The sequence below is a fragment of the Serinus canaria genome, chromosome 9 (genome assembly GCF_022539315.1).
Source record: "Serinus canaria isolate serCan28SL12 chromosome 9, serCan2020, whole genome shotgun sequence".
Classification (NCBI taxonomy): domain Eukaryota; kingdom Metazoa; phylum Chordata; class Aves; order Passeriformes; family Fringillidae; genus Serinus; species Serinus canaria.
Genome location: NC_066323.1, coordinates 22703537 through 22720262, shown reverse-complemented (window position 1 = coordinate 22720262; position 16726 = coordinate 22703537). Strand labels below are relative to the sequence as shown.

General features: G+C 44.8%; 1 protein-coding gene across 8 annotated transcripts in view; it reads right to left on the bottom strand.

The window, feature by feature from the left end:
* The window catches only part of YEATS2 (YEATS domain containing 2), a 48355-nt gene that overhangs the window by 25804 nt on the left and 5825 nt on the right, over positions 1–16726 (bottom strand). For 6 of the 8 annotated variants that reach the window (XR_007778220.1, XR_007778219.1, XM_030226935.2 and 3 more), the window contains 9 exons: positions 14924–15166; positions 12668–12783; positions 11362–11523; positions 9564–9675; positions 8027–8071; positions 6878–7064; positions 4976–5215; positions 2937–3092; positions 483–586 (listed from right to left, as the gene is read on the bottom strand). Coding sequence is in view for 6 of the 8 variants with exons in the window: in XM_030226935.2 (XP_030082795.1) it covers positions 483–586; positions 2937–3092; positions 4976–5215; positions 6878–7064; positions 8027–8071; positions 9564–9675; positions 11362–11523; positions 12668–12783; positions 14924–15166 (1365 nt within the window). In the remaining 2 variants the exon portion in view is untranslated. Of the gene's footprint in view, positions 1–482; positions 587–2936; positions 3093–4975; positions 5216–6877; positions 7065–8026; positions 8072–9563; positions 9676–11361; positions 11524–12667; positions 12784–14923; positions 15167–16726 lie in introns of those variants that run through there. The other 2 variants (XM_050977879.1, XM_050977880.1) reach the window with 2 other exon arrangements.

Below are 16726 nucleotides of genomic sequence, written 5' to 3'. Positions count from 1 at the left end.
TTTATACAAACATTTTTCTAAATCCAGGCAGTTGTAAAACCACTACATGAGTTATTTTCAGGCTGCTTGGAACAGCTGCTTTACAAAAATAATGAACAGAGTGAAGGTTTTGAGGTAGGCATCTCTAGTTTAATCATAATCTGTGACTAACAAAGTGAAGAAGATCAAAGGCAGCTACAGAAGAGCTTTTTTTGAAAGATAAAACGTTTGGGGAGCTATGCCCTCCATGGATTTCCTTGCAGAGAAGTGGAAATGGCTTTAACAGATATGCAGGCAAGCCTAGTTAGAGCTGCATGAAGTGTCACTACCATCTTGTATAACCACCATGTTCTCCTATGGCTCCATCTGTTACACAGTAAACCTCCACAGGAAATGACAATCCAAGAACTTGACTGAAGTGCAGAATTTTTAAATGCTAAAAAGTCCCATTTTTTATAAAGCTGGACTGTAAAAGGGAAGCAGACAGCTAATGAGAACATTACCTTGACAGCTGAGGTGCCAAAGCTGCTCCCATGGGTCTTTGACACAGGAGATGCAGTCCCGTGGGAGGTCTGACAGACACTGCTCAGTTTGCTGGTCGGGCTCCCTGCAAAGCAGGAAACAAAGCAGATGCTGGGTGAGGGCTGGGAGCAGGACCCCTGCACACATGAAACCTCTTCTAACAAGGAACAGGGCAGTTCATTTCATCTGCATTCTGCATCAGGTACATCAGCAGGAACCACCATGGGCACAAAACAGATCCAGCACCAAATTTCCACCTGCAGCAACCAGGCCCCAGAGGTGCTCTCCAGCCACTGCTGTGTGCTGCAAGCAGATGGTCAGGAACCTTCCTGGCTGGCTGAGGATATCAGCTACAGGTGCAACTATGAAATCAGGACAGGTGCAAAGTCCTCTGCTGCCCAGAAGCCCCCTGAACCCACACTAGCCTTGGACACTGGCACGGAGGAAGGCTTGGAGAGGAAAGGAAAAGAAAGGCCACAAAAGGAGTGAGACAAAGTGAGGAGTAACAAGAGCAAATGACAGAGTGAGGAAGGTAAAGGAAGGAACAGGAACAAGGAGTGAAGGCCTAGAGTTACCTGTGGCAGATGCTCTTGCAAAATCATCAGACTGATATGTGCCACAGCACTCTCCTGTCCCCAGGAAGGATGGGGATCCACAGGTAAACTTACCCTGCATTATCAGTTTGTGCACAAGACTGCTCCTCAGCAGCCCTGGGACTGCTGCTTGGGCTGCTTTGGCAGTTTTGTTTGTTCAAGAGACACCAAAGCCACGGATTACACACACGGAAGCAAAAAACCAGTGTCTCATACAGTTGTACTATAATCCACCCTTGAGTCTGGAAGTAAATGAGCAGCCATTTCTGAGAATAAGGGCTTTGGGAAGGCTGGCTTTCACAGAGTATGAAGATCTCACCCCTTTTCTTAAATACAATCTGCAGCCTCATCAAAGTGATTTTTTCTGTAATACACATGCTCAATTCAGCCTGCTGTTGCCCAAAAGTCAGTTCCACAGACCCTCCTGCAGCCTCACACAGGGTCTGCTGATGAGGATCTCACAATAAAGTTCTTTGGGGAAGGGAGGGTATCAACCTTCTGCTCTGCCACTGGTGTGATCTGACTGGTGCAGGATAGAGGGGAGGCACAGCAGTGCAGGGAGGGAGAGGCAGCAAGCAGTGTCTGCCAGGCCACTCTGTACACCTGCACTGTGCTGGGAACTGCAGCTTTAACAATAACTGCACTAACACTTGGACATCCCAACAATCTGCTCCATCTGCACATCCTATCCTCCAGGCACAAACCTCTATTAGAACCCAAAAGTTACCCAAACCATGATAAAACACACAGGCAAAGAAGACAGTCAGGCTGGAGGTGAAGAAACAGAAAATAAGAGGCAGAAATCCCCCAACCAGTCAAAACAACCCCAATTAATCAAACCCTATTGGTGAAACAGCATCAGTGTTACCAAGAAAGCCCACAGCATACTTAAAAAAATTCAGATATAGCTACACAAACCCTACCAATGACCCAACCAATGCCCTCTGTGATGAAATTAAAATGAACATGACAGCTGTGTTCCCTCAGATAAAGGGAGGAAGCATCATAAAAAGAGTTTTTGTGTTTTCCAACCATGCCCAGCAAACAGTTTGTGTTCCATGGATGCTGTACTCCCTCACTTGGCACTGGGCATCCTGCTGAGACTCTGGGAAGCACACACATACACAAACAAGTTTGTTTCAAAACAAACAGCAGTGCTTGGCCTTTTATCACAACAAATAAATTACTTGTGAGGGACCTTTCCTCCACCCCAACACAAACATTACTGACTGACTGACTCCTCTATCCATCACCTATGTCCTGCAGTTCAGCCCTCCCTGTGACCCCAAGCTTTTTTCACCACTGAGGGAATCCAGTTAAGAGGAATCCAAACCAGCTGGACTGGACCAGGTAGAAGCTGAGAGCAGTAAAAAAATCCAGCATAGCTGTTCTCCTGGTAACCAGGATCTCTGCATTTCAACACATCCACTGTGCCCTACACTGTGATCTAAGACAGCTCTGCCAGTCACTGTGACCTCTCCATGCTCTTTGCCACATGCACAGCAGCACTGCCACCCAAGCACCTGTGCACTCTTTCTGTCTAAAGCTGTGCACCACGGTCTACATCACTCTCTGCAAAGAACAGGCTCTCTTTGAAGAGGTGTCTGTGAGTTGAGTTTGGCTTCACACTGTGCTGTTTCCTACAGGAAGCAATGCTCAAGCCTGAGATCCCCTCAGCCACACACACAGGCCAGCTGTGCAAACCAACACCTTCCCCTTTCTCTGCTGAGCACTTTCCACCTGCACGAGCTCAAACACTGCAGTCATACTGATCATCTTGAAGGGAGAACAAACCTGAACAGGTGAGACTAAGCCACTGCCTTCTGTGGTCACACTACACACCTGTGCTTGTGGCTGCTGCTCCAACTTGTCCAGGCTTGTCCACAATAAGATAGGGGTTATTGAGGACTGAGCTGGCAGAGCCTTGCTTCATGTGCACCGGAGTGGACGTTGGGGTACGAGGTAGCGGAGATGGACTAGGGGTCGATATTGGAGAACCTTAAGAAAAAAAGTCCAATGCTTCTAGCTTGTAAATGTTGTCAGAACATAAAAACATGGCAATTGTAGTACTTTGGAAAATGGATTAGAAAAGGAGAGTTTTTTGAGGATGCATTTCTCAGCCTGAGTGAGGTCACAGGACTTGGAGAAGGAAAGAGGAGACAGAAGGAAAGAAGGCACATAAAGCACTATGGCTCATGGCTACCCTGGACATGCTCTGCCTACCAGGACAAGCAGAGCTCAAAGGCAACTTGAGAAGGCATCTGGTCCACCCCTGAATCCTGAGGGATATTACCTGCATCACTCTCACTGCCAAGACAGTGCACCCAAGGAGATGGAGAAGGAGAGCTGAGCTGTCTTGCCCTCGTGCAGCCCCAGGTACAGGCACTGAGGAGTGGGAACCAACGAGTTCCCCTAAAAAGGCTGTGGAACAGCCTCAGGCAGCAGCAACACCCAGCTCCCTCACTGCTCTGGTCCCTTCACTGCTCTCACTACAGCAGAAACCCTGGAAATTAATCTGTAAAATGGGCAGCTTCTGGGTAACATGGCCAGGAGAGAGAGAAACTAGAGAAGAAAAAAGCCGCATGAAGAGGTAAACAAGAAATTCAGAGAAAAGAACTGGCAAGGAAGTGATCAGAGAAAAGAGAGAGCAGCAAATACCAAGCTTCCCCTGTCTTTTAATCTACTTTCTTGGCAGTTATTGACAGTTATAACAGAAATAAATGGTCATCAAATAAAATCCCCATGTCTTATAAACTGCTTTGAAATCTCAGAGGGGTAACCCTTCTCAGCAGACAGCAGAACTTTAGAAAAATGTTTAGCAAGAAAACATTCAAATAGTAAAGACCAACAAAGAATAGACCAAGGACTTTAGAAAAGATAGGATGGCCCTCTAATTCCTGCTTTCTAGGAAGCTTTGGGAAAAGATCAAGAGAAGAGCTTATAAAGAAAGAATAAAGCACTTGGAATAGGTTCTGAGTAAAGTTTTAAGATGTCAAGGAACAATATTGACATTTAATTAAAAACAAACAAAACCAAAACAAAACAACAAACCAGACACACTTTAAGAAAATTATCTGGGAGCAGATCACCAGGAATCACATGTACTGATGGCTAGTGCTTCATCCTCTCTACCCTGAACACCAGAAAATGAAGAGCTGCAACAGGTCACCTTGCAGCTTCCCAGCATGTGCCATGGTGAGCTGTACATGAACACTTTCTGATGTAAAACATCATCCAGTGACTGGCATCACACCCAGGCAGGGAAGGGACCACATGTGAAATGAGCAAAGCAGCACTTTGGCCATGCTTGGTTCAGAAGCTGTCACACTGCCCACTGCAGCCAGCTGGCAATTTAATCCAACACAAGGTGGACTTTTGGAAGACAAAGACCAAAGCTGCTCCATCTGATGCAATATGGTGAGCACAAGAGGGTCTGTTTGAGTCTACAAGGTTAAAACTAATTATTTGCCCAGTAATCAGGGAAAAAAATTCTTCTTCATCCATCCCAGCTGTATGAAAGCAATGGGGAGAAGAACGGACTCTTCCCACATACAAAACATTCCACATGGAAGATGTGTTTTGGCCTGGGCCTTTCTGTGGGTAGCAGTCCATTTCAAGACTATCTATTTCATAGTTAAAAGCGTTCAAGATGAGGGAGAGAACAGCTCTCATCCTGCTTTTCATCTGTTGTGAAGCATTTCACACCTGTGGTTTTTTTCACTGAACATTAAGAAGTGTGCTTAGCTCCTTATTCTAGAGTTTCCTACTGTCTGATGCTCAAAGACTGGCAGAAAACCAAGGGAAGGACACAAAACAAGTCCAACTGGTTCACTGTCTTGTGTTCCAGGGGGAGGCACTCGGGTAAGTAAACTAACATTCACCTGATACAATCTTGCAACTCATGGTGATAGGCTGGAAGGATTTTCCTGGTGACTCTGCAGGGCTTGGACTCTGACCTTGAGGCACTATTTTACAGCTAGCTGCAATGGGTTGAAAGGCTGAATTTCCATGAGAGCCAAAGGCAACTTTCTGTGTGGCTAACTTGGTGGGAGTCCGTTCTATGGCGGATGGCAGGGAGTAAAACGCGGCATGTCTTTCGGTTTCAGCACTCCCAGAGAATCCTGATCAAAACAGGGAAAAGAACAGAAATACTGCTTAGGCTGACACATCTGATTCCTTACTGTGCTCCTCTACACAAGCATAACCCAGCTATGACAAACATGTTGAAGGAAAGAAGGAAAAAGCAACCGCTGGGAAGCGTTGAACAGGGAGAGAGTGAGGGAGGGGATTGCTCCTGCACAGGATCTGCTGGACAAGAAGAATAAAATGAAGCCATGCACAGCCTGTCAGCTGTGGCAGGTGATCAGCCACTTCTTACACATTTCCTTGGAATGCCCTTCCACTGCCCAAAAGCTGCAGCTAGTCCCAAGTGTCCTTGGTTAGGGCTCCACAGGACCAAGGCTGGATCTCCTCAGCAGAGAATATCACAGTGCATTTTTTGGAGTAAGAGCTCAAGGAGACCAGAGACTGCCTTTTGAGCTGGGCTATGGAATCCACTTTATTTGGTGTTCAAGGAGATCAATTAACCTGGAGCTGCTGAGAGAAGCCACTGCCTGTCAGTGTAAAAAGGAGGCAGGCTTACTTCCTTCCTGTTGGCTGTAGCACTGCTCACCTAAAGATGCTACAAATCTTCCTGTTTGAATAAAAAACCTGTGTTTAAAATGTGGTTGTGTTTGTCCTTTTTTGGCCACAAGAAACGACCACATTTAAATTTTAAACAGCAGACATCCTTCTTGCTGAGCCTGAGCACCACCAGTGGCACCACAGAGCCTATCAGGAAGTACAACCATGCACGGCACCAGCTTACAGCCACTCCTTCAACACAGGAATGTGGGAATAGATCAAGAAAAGCATCAGCCCATGCAGCATCTGACACTATTTTGAAATATAGATATAAATATATATCCTCTGGCTGTGTCCAGAAGATTTTTCACACCAGAGTGTAACACACACACCCCTGTATCTCAGCCCAGTTAGCCAAGGGTACCAGAAAACAAAGCCAAATGCTACCAGAGGCTCAGCTCTTCCTATTTGACACAAACTACAAAGCCCACAGTGTATTCATGGGGCCAGCACTGCCTGTTCCAGGCAATCCAAGTGATCCTAAGGCCTCAGCTGCTGTCCCACTGTAATGGATCCTGGCTTTCCTGATCTCTCATGGGAAGGGGACAATAAGACCCTGATGTGCAGAGATGCCATCATCCCTCAGACAAACAAACACAACTTTTTCAGTCTCTATTCTCCATAATACAGAAATTACTGATCCCTAGGGATTTTTGTTCCCTCACAGTCAGCTCATGTTAGGCACTAACATATATAACTGAATACACCTCTAGACCAATTCCTTATACACAGTCCCCTGAACATTCAGAAACCTAAAATCCCCTTTGAAAATAGTCTGCCAAAACCAAAACTACAAATGCTATTCAAGCACCTTTTTTCCAGCTGCATCTGCTTTTCCTTATTCTCTATGTTTCAGCAAAACAGAGCCTGTTCAACAAACTTCAGATTAAAAACCCAAACAAAACCAAACCAAACTCCAAAACCAAATAATCTATAACAATTTCTGAACCACATTTCAAAACACATTAAGGAAAATATGATCTGGGGTGAGCAAGAAGCAGGTAGCACAGGCAACCTTTAAGGCATAAGAGAAAATAAGAGGATGTATCCAGAGCCAAAGTTTCAAGAACTTGCATTTCACTGACACCCATTTGCTTTACCTTTGTCCACAGAAGCATCTGGGCTGGAGTCCCTCAACTGTTTAATTGGTGAAGAAGCTTTGACTGGTGCTGGGATACTCAGTGGCAGTGATAAAGATGTAGGAACATCAGAAAGGTCAGACTCTGAAGACTGGGAGAAGAGATACTCCTCACCAAGGGAATGCCTGTGTAGCTCCACATCCACTACCTTCCAAAAACAGGAGACAGGACATCAGTATTTGGTAGCTTGGCAAAGATATAAAACCCAAAACAGACTATGCCTTTTTATTTTAATGCCTAAAACCCTCTCCCTTTGTTTTCCCCAACCCTACATAACACTTCCATTCATTTCAGGGACAGTTCCCAAAGGTCCAGCAGTACTTGAGCTAGGACAAAAATCTTACAACATTGAATCCTGGAAGGATTCTGGAGCCCAGCTCTAAGCAATCCACTAAAGGAAGGACTGCACACCCCTGTAGGGACTGGCACCAAACTGAAGCCAGCCTTTTCTGGTAAGGCCTTGAGAAACACACCACATGATCCACTCTTCAAAAGTGTTCTTTTATAACAGTAGACATTTCACATTAATGTTTTCTCCACAAACTGAAAAGCTGAAGTAATGCAATTTAAGCATAAAAATTGCCATTCACTACACAGTACAACAAGGGGAAAATAATATCAGGAAAACTTTGGGAATTTAGCAAACTGTGGATTATTAATAATTTATTTATTTCAAAAGTTCATTTTCCATTAAAGTCCTGAATCTTGACAGATACAGAAACTTAGAAGTACTTAATATACTGCAAAATTTCAACAGAATAGCTGGGTGATCCCTTGAACCAAAATTCTTTATGTGTAAGCTCTGTAAGCTCTGCAGCAGATCAGAACATTTTGTACTAAAAGCTCCACAAAGCAATAAAATTTAAAGCTCCAGTACAAGCCAAGTTCTTTCTGAAGGAAGAGCTGGAAACAGTCTCCCCTGAACCAAGGAGAAGAAATGACTGCTGTCATGAATAGTGACAAGGTGTCCTCATCCTTTCATTCAACAAGAGAGCCAAATCTACACTCTAGAAATTGTGAAATCAAATGGGTATGACTTTTAGTCCCATGCATCTTTTCTTCTTCTACATTTTTAAGGGATCAAATCCTTCCCAGAGCCCCCTGACTCACCGTTTCTGCACCGAGTGTCTGCAGGCCTGTGTAGGTCCTGTCCAGCTGGAAAAGAAAATACAATATATTAGCCAGGGCAAAGCATATATTAGCTAGAATTTACAACACAAATTGTTTGAAAGAGGTCTCAAACTATGTGAGTTGAGCAGCAGTGCATCCAATATTTTGAGGTCATAAGGTCACAAATCTCTGTGCTCTGAGTGAAGTGCTCTCCCTCTCTTCTGCAAAAATATTCAGCCATGAACCACAGCCCACACTAAAGAGGAAAGGAGCAAAAAAGTTGAAAGAAATGAGATTGTTGAGAGACTATTTCCATCTAAGAGGAGTCCTCAAGCAGAGTCGGTTTTTATTCCTTATTCCATCAGGAATAAGGAAATATCTAATATAATGAAATAATAATGAGAAAAACTCTGAGTTTTCAACTGAGCAGCACAAAGGCTGTGTTTACACTACTGTTTTTTATTAAGTAAGTGTTCACACCAAACCATCAGCTGAAAAAGAGGCACAAGATCCCAGAGGCACCTGTTAAGATACTGCAGAAGCAGCTGGGTTTGAGAGGTGTAGGATGTGCCAGAGCTCAGGGGCACACAGGCACAGAGGAGGGCTCAGCTCACTCTACATCCTCACAGCAGCCACAGGCTCAGAGTGAGAACTGCAAGATTTGTTGATCTGAGCTCCTGTGGGCCATGGACTGGCTCAGTTTTCTTCTGTAGGCTGAGTTTCCCTCACTGTCCATCACAGTGTTAATAACTTCTCCCCAGGTCACATCTCCCCTAATATATTTTACTCACCATCTGCATTAAATGTCCCTAAGCTGCAGGGGAGTATTTTCAACCTCCTGTACTGTCTATATTTAGGCTTGTAATGAGGTACCTTATTTAGCAGGAAATTCATCAATGCAGGCAGAGTTCAAATAAAATTAATGCTGCTCAAAGAAAGAGGAGACTAACCCAGCTCAGGACTTAAGTCCACTAATGCCAGGGACTACTAATTAAAAGGAAAAGGAGCAATGGCCTAGTTTTGCAGGACTGCTGCATACTAGAAATCCCAAGTGCTGTAGGGGTGAATGAGTTGGAAAAGGGAGCTCTTTTCAAAGGGAATAGGGAATCTCAGCCCTCCCTGCCCTCTCTAACAACAAAGATAATCATTAGCTGATGTGTGTCTGTGCTGAAGGAACAGAACAGACATGGCAGTCACTAAAGACAGACCTGAAGCACCCTGTTAGGTTAAAGCCAGTGAAAACATGATAAAAATATCAAATTTTAGGGAAAAACCAGGTAAGCACTGCTGCTCTGAGCAAATTCAGCTCCAGCTGCTGCAAGGCTGGGTTCCCTCCTACTGCATCAACTCCATATAGCCAAGGTAAGAGGCTTTCCTGGATCTATTTCAATTCTCCAGCTCAACTATTCATGAGAAAATAACCACCAGGACACTCATAACACAGAGAGGCAAAAGCACATACACAAGCACAGCCTCCTCTACATTATGCACAAGAGCTCATTTAAACACCTTTCTCTAAAGTATTTTGTTCAAATACCTTCAAATTGTGTATGATATCAATCCTTTTGTTCTGGCTATCCTTGAAGTGGATCTGCACTCTCACTGGGAATTCTCCCCAGCCTCTCCTGGTCAGGTGAAACGGAGGCTCTCTGCAAACAAATGGAGATTACATTTTGATGCAGAAGTGGTACAGCTTTCACCTCCCTCCTCTGCAGAAAGCCAAAGACTGCTTTTCTAGCTGACAGCTAAAGCTATCATCAGGTCTGCTATTCACCACAGAGAGAGTGCAGTCATAGCAATGAGAATTTTATGGCTTTGGACAGCTGAAAACACACTTTAACTTTACACAGGGGACAGGGAAGAAAATGGTAAAGCACTGCTGGATGAGACATGTGGGAAACAAGTCTGGTATTTTTAAAAAGTTGACAAAAAAAGGGCTGTGCTATGTCAAATGAAAAACACTTGGTTAAAAAAAAACCCAAGACAGCTCACTGCAAGGTGAGCTTCCAATGCAGCATTTTGCAATCACTGCCTGCTGCTCCCTATCTAGAAGCAAAAAGCCACAGGCTTCATATAACACCAAAAGAACAACTTAGGGACAACTAGGAAAAGTTAATCACCGTCAGCCTCCAAGCTGGAAAAGAAGGCTCTGTAACATTTACTTCTACTCTGCATTTCAGCTTGTTATTATAAATGCAAATATGGTTTCTTCACAAAAAAAAAAAAAAAAAAAAAAAAAAAAAAAAAAAAAAAAGCTGAAGGTTTAAGGGCGATTTTTAATCCAGAACATTAATGCTCACTACAATGAATGGGACTGCAACACCAGGAATCCATTAACCAGATGGGAATAAAACAGAAGATAACCAGCACTGACAACTGAGAAAGGCACAAAAAGACAGAAATCAACTGTAATTTGATATGTTACAGAAGAAATACAACAGCGTTTGCTTTTGTCCTGCTCAGGGTTGTCTTTCCAAAAGCATTACTGAGCTGTACCAACATTTATTAACTCAGGAAAGTCTTCCTGGAGTTGCCTTTCAGTAGTTTAATTCTGCCAGAATGAAGCTGCCATTCTCTACCTAAGGAGCCCTTCCCACACTCCACCCTCCAGGAGGCAGCTGAACATCCTGTGGAGAATAATTTCTTTGGGAAGACACCAACTACTTCAAAGGCATCCTCCCTCAGTCTTGCCCAAGGAAGAAGGATGAAAGACTGACAGGGCACTTCCCAAGAGAGAACATACTCCCACCAGGGTCACCTGGAAAACAGGTGTGGGGAAAGGTTTGGGAGAGCACAGGGAAGCTGCCCTGTTCCTGTAGCACCAGCCCCATTACACTGATGGGAAAGTCCTCAGAGCACAAAGCCAATGCCACTGATCTCACACTATGGGAAATATTTTGGAGTAGGCTATTCATGCCCAAACACACATATAGCATTAAAAATATGGGTAAATCAGATTTTGGAGATTCCTCTTTCTTTTCCACACTGAAATAGAGGGGTGGTAGAAAACACTTTGTTTAGCACCAGAAGCCTAAGCTGAGAAGCAGACAGTGTATGTAACACATACAGGAGAGGCACAACCCTCATGAACACCAAGAAATGCAACAGCTGAACGCTTTTTCTCAGAAGGAAATTAAAAAAAAAACCCAAGCCAACAAACCTGTTAGGCACATTTGCTACATCAAAACAACCTCATTTATTTTTACTACTATTTTGGAGAAAGCCAAGTTAAGCCAGAGGTTAAATACACACATGGAGTATTAAACCAGGAAAAGAAGTTGTTAATTGGCACTGTAAGCCTGGCAAGCATGAAGACTGGAATAATTCCTTATTACCTCACTTCTACCAGGTCATTAGGTTTGTAACTGGGGTGGAGGAAGAACCAAACTTTCTTGACAAAATGATTTATGCTGGGTTCTCTCCGAGAGCCTCGGACGTACACCATCCATTTATGAGTTGACTGATCATTTTCTTCTCTCTTGTCAGGGGGAATGTACCTGGCAAAGAAATTAAATAACAAACACAAAATAAAAATCCCAAATAGAAAAATATTGCAAAAATTAGTTTGGGAAAGATTAGGCAAAAAAATTGGGGATGTTAAAATGCCTGTTGGAACCTTGCCCCCTGTACATTTCTGCTCATTTGTCCTTTGACAGTTCATCCAGAAACAGATACCATAATCTACTCTAAATTTTTAACACATTTCCTCTGTTTTAATACACAAGTGCCATATGACATTCACCCATTCAAACATTTGGCTCTTAATTAAGAAGATTTAATTTGAACTTTCTACTACTGTCAAATCCTTTATCCCATCCTATTCTGAGCTATCAGGAAGCAAAACCACACCAGAACACAACATCAACAGCTCTGCTACCATAAATTCAAAAAAACAATTCTAAGAATTTTTAAAGCAACTTCAGTCAATACTTTGTTCTGGGTCCAGCCCTTCAAGAAGCAATTCTGACTCTAAGTTTTGTCAGGAAATGTCTGATATATTCTGTGCAAACAACTGACTTGAGTAGAGCAAGGATGGAGAGCTAAAACCTGGAATTGTCCAGTTTCCCAAAACTACTGCCTTTTTTCACTAATTTCCTTAAAGATGAAAAGTTATACATATTTACCTGTCTTCTTCTTTTAAATATAAACTGTATGAAATTATTTATTTAGGCTATTCTGAACTTGCACAATTTTCCTCAATGTGGTTGGTGGTGCATTGCTCTCTTGGGGTTTTTCTTCTGTATAAGAGACCCCCACATTGTACCCACGGACACACTGACTTAGCCAACTAATTCAATTAGCCAACACACTCAATTAGGACAACTTGCTTTTCCAAATTTTCAGGGGAAAACTTCTGACTTCTACCTGATGAAAAAAGGCTGACAGACTTCCCTTCAGGGAAAGAGATCTTAAAACCTCTGCACACATATAAACTTATAAATAAAATTACTAAAACACCAGTTCCTTCCACAAAAAAACCTAATGCTGAGACCAGAGGAGGGCTGCCTTGGGTACAGTGATTATTCAAGGGTAACAGCTCATATTGTGACAGCCTAGCAATTTCATTTGTCTCCTAATTGTAACTTTCTATTCAATTTAATCCTGAAATAAAGGAGCATCCCTCAGGCTCTGGATACTAACTTGGAGACGTTGCCAACCACAATCGTTTTCTTCACATAAAGTCGTGAAGTTTCATCATTTGACAGTCCGGCATTTCGTTGTCCTGGTTTTTGAGAGCTTGAAACACCCGAACTGTCCTGAGGGTAGGGGAAGAAAAAAAAGGCAAACAAAAACCCAAACATTCCTCTTAAACATCATTTTGTTTGGTGCTAGAAAAGTAAGGTGTTGTTAAAAAAACAACCAAAAACCTGAGTAAATAAAGACCAACAAGGAATCATCCCTAAAAGTACTTAAATTGCTCTCCAGGCACATTGAAGCAACTCAGGCATGTAACAATGCTATCCTGCCTGGCCAAGAACACACTGCATGGATTAACTGAGCAGACATGGTGTGACATCCCATGGAGCTGAGCCACAACTTCTGCCTGGGTTTCAAAAGCACTGCCCCTGCACTATTTGAAATAAAACCAGGCATGGCTAGAATGGCATTGTGATGGTCACTAATCAGGAACAAAGCTCAATCACCCATAAGTGGGGGCTGAACATCTAAATCTTTCCCATTCCCAGCCACTGCTGCTCTGAGGGATGCTGGGGTTGCCTCACAGTGAAGAATTGAGGCTGGGTCCGAGACAGGAGAGCAGCCATAACCTGTCACTGCCATCCAGGTAAACCCACAGACCCCCAGCCATGCCTTGGCATAATAAATCCAGCCTCCCTGTAACACAACCACAGCAATCAAGCAGTGGCCAAGACTCCCAGTACAATGATCTGACCACCCACTATGCCAACACAAGTAGAAGTGCTGTTTGCATGGGACTGAGAGGTTTTTCTACAGTGGATGAAGTGTCTGGCTGGAGAGTATGGACTGCCATCCTCAACTGACCACAGAGCAGCCCAGAGGATGCATTCCTCTGAGCACTCATCAGAGGAAGCCCAGTGAGGGAAGCACTGGATTCACTGAGGAACCATTCCCCCTCCTCTGCTAAGTCAGGGATGCCTCAAAGTGGAGCAAGGAGTCACAGAAGGCTGGGATGGCACCTACTCCTCATCTCTCCCTCAGCCTCCTCTGCACTGGTCAAAGATGCACCAATGTGCTATCCCCAAGCAATACAACTGCTCCATCCATCCATGCCCCCAGCACAGAAACAAGTTCTACTGCTCTGGTGGTTTACAACACTGAGGGGCCCACATTCTGTACAGCTCATCTGCCTTCTGCTACAGACCCAAGGCAGAGTTCCACTAAACTGCAGCCCTCCTGTCAAGGGTGTCATGCTGCTTAATGGAGGCAGAATCACTGCTCTTTCTGCCATGTATTAGTGCAAATTATTCAGCTGCAGATGGCAGCCATACTCACTGAGATATACCCACCCCTGGCTGTACTCCTCTGGCAGGCCTGACCACTTAAAGGAACTGAAAGGAAACTGAAGAGTTTCACCTCATTTCAAATTTCACCTGCAGACCTGTGTGAGCCTCCCCAGTGAAGCTACCTGCAGCCAACAGGTGAAGTGTTTGTGCAGCTGCACAGAGAGCCACAAAGGGAGGGACTGGATCCAGGTCAAAAATAACTCCCCAAAAAGCTTGAGGGAACACTGACAGAACACATATTTTACTTGGGTCAGACTGGTTCAGTTAAAGAAATGGTGGTAATGCACAGCAGCAAGCAGCATCATCAAGAGGAAAAACAACTCCCTCCTGTACGGTCCCGAGCTGTGCACCCAGGCTCTACCAACTCAGGCAGCCAGGGTGAGCTAATCCTCCAGTTTACTGTTTGCACTACAGGCTGCTGAGGAGGCCAAACCCCTCCAATGGATCCCCTGTTCTCAGCAATGCAGTCCCCATGGGCACCCAGAGCCAGGCAGCAGCACTACTCCTGAAAACACTGCTGGGTATGACAAACGTTGCTCTCTTCTGCAGGCTCTACCCTCCCAACCTGCCTTCCAGCTGTACAGCACAGCCCAAACCCAGGCTGTGGAGCACCTCCTTCCCCAGAGGCTATGGCCTGGCCAAGGCTGGCAGAGCTGTGCTGACCCCATGGCCCTCCCAGGCCTGCTGAGCTCACTTTGGGCAGGACTGAGGTAAGAGGAGGTACCCACATTACAGACACTTCAGGTGGCCTCACAGCAAAGCCAGGCTGAGGGAGTGGGAGCAAGCGGTTGGAGAGAGTAAGAAACACATCTTCAGCAAGGTGGGTGAAAACATGAAGAGCTCCTGGTGCCAGCACCGAGTCCTCAGAGCACACACCTCCAACAACTTGATCACCACTCGAGTTTTACTTTACCCGGCCAGCATTTCTGCTCTGTCTCTGGTCCAGGCTGTTTGTCAGCCGCTCGTCGGCGTCCAAGTTGCCATTGTCCTTGTCCAGGAGAAAGTCATTGTGCTGAGAGAGCGAGTCACTCTCAGAGTGGTTGGCAGAGGGGGTGTCTGAGCCCTGGTTAGCTGGAGACGAAGATCTCGAGGGAGATTCCAAGAACTTCTTGATTGAAGGGTGATTAAGAATTGTTGCGTCGCACGACCTGGTCCCCTGCAACGAAGAGGTCAGGAAGATCTGGTCACCATTCCCCCAGAGAGATCTGGTCACTATTCTCCAGGAAGATCTGGTCACCATCCCCCTAGGGAGATCTGGTCACCAGTCCCCCCAGGGAGATCTGGTCACCAGTCCTCCCAGGGAGATCTGGTCACCAGTCCCCCACAGCCCAGATAAAAACAAAGCTGTGCCAAAAGAGGGAAAAGTCAATAAATGAAGAAAGAGCAAATATTTAATCAGCTGCCTTGCAGGAAAAACAGATGCTGCAGAAGATAAAAGCTTAAAAGGGTTCTACAGAAACAGTAACCCAAATTGGATCTGTTCCTTCACACCTTTTGTTCTCAGAAACACACTGGGTTTTGGAAGGGAGGACTGCAGCCTACTCAACCACCTAAAACATCCCTTTGAAAACAACCTCTTCCTGTGCAGCCACCTCCAGTCTCACCACACACAGGAAGGCCACAGCTGCCCAGCTCCTGCAGGCAAGCAGGACAGGGAAGTGCATCAGGCTCTTCACCTTTTATACTCATTGGCAGCTTTGTCAACACCTATGAGGCAAGCTACACCCTGTCTGCTCCCAAAGCTCAACAGGGGATAAGTAATAATGTACTTAGGCATGCTTGCAAACTTTCCTGAAAACAAGACATCCTAGAGATAATCTTAGATCCTCCTGAACCTGCAAGGGGGAGGACAGGGCTTTTTCATTACCATGACAAAGGCCCTTCTTTTTCTCTTGCATTTGCTTTTTACCTCCAAAGTAGAAGGAAAACATCCATCAACTCAAAACAAGTGTCCCCTGGCCACTTCTTGACCCAGGCACCAGACCTCCCTGTCACTTGGGTGTGAGGATGAACCAAGTCAGCAGGAACCCCTGTGCAGCAGCAGAGCACAGCCTCCCTTCAGCTCCTGCAGCCACAGCTCAAAGAGGCTTTTTCCCTGCCCAAACCACCTGCATCAGGCAGGCTGGAACATTCATGGGACATGGCACAAAGGAAAACAAATCAAGAAACTCACTTGGGATTCATTTGTTGCTTTGTTTGTTTTGTTACTGATTTTGTTTGTTTTTTTCCCTTCGCAGTTTTATTTTTAATCCACGTTAAGTTCCCTGATTCAGAATTCTGCCAACATGATTGAAGGGCAGGCAGACACCAGCATCATTACCAGAACTGCCCAGAGGCGGCAGCAAGAGTGGAGTTACAAACATTGTCCCACCTTGGCCTCTGAAGGACCATTCCAGAAGTGCCTTTCCAATTGTCCATGGCACACACAAGGAGAGCAATTACCAGCTCTCAGTTACCAGCTTGGGAGAGTTAAAGCCATTTATCCAAAGGCAGGGACACAAACACAGCCTGTCCAAAAAACCCCAAAGCCCAAACCAAGCACCTCTCCTTTTGCTTTACCTCTAGTCAAGTAAAATGACCAACACCTTGTCCAATAATTTGTGGGAAAACATAATAAAGCAAAATCATGAGGAATCCCAAACCTCAAAACTCAGTAGCATTGGGTTTGAGAACTGTTTATATTTATGGGAACAGGTCAGGAACTTGCAAATCATGT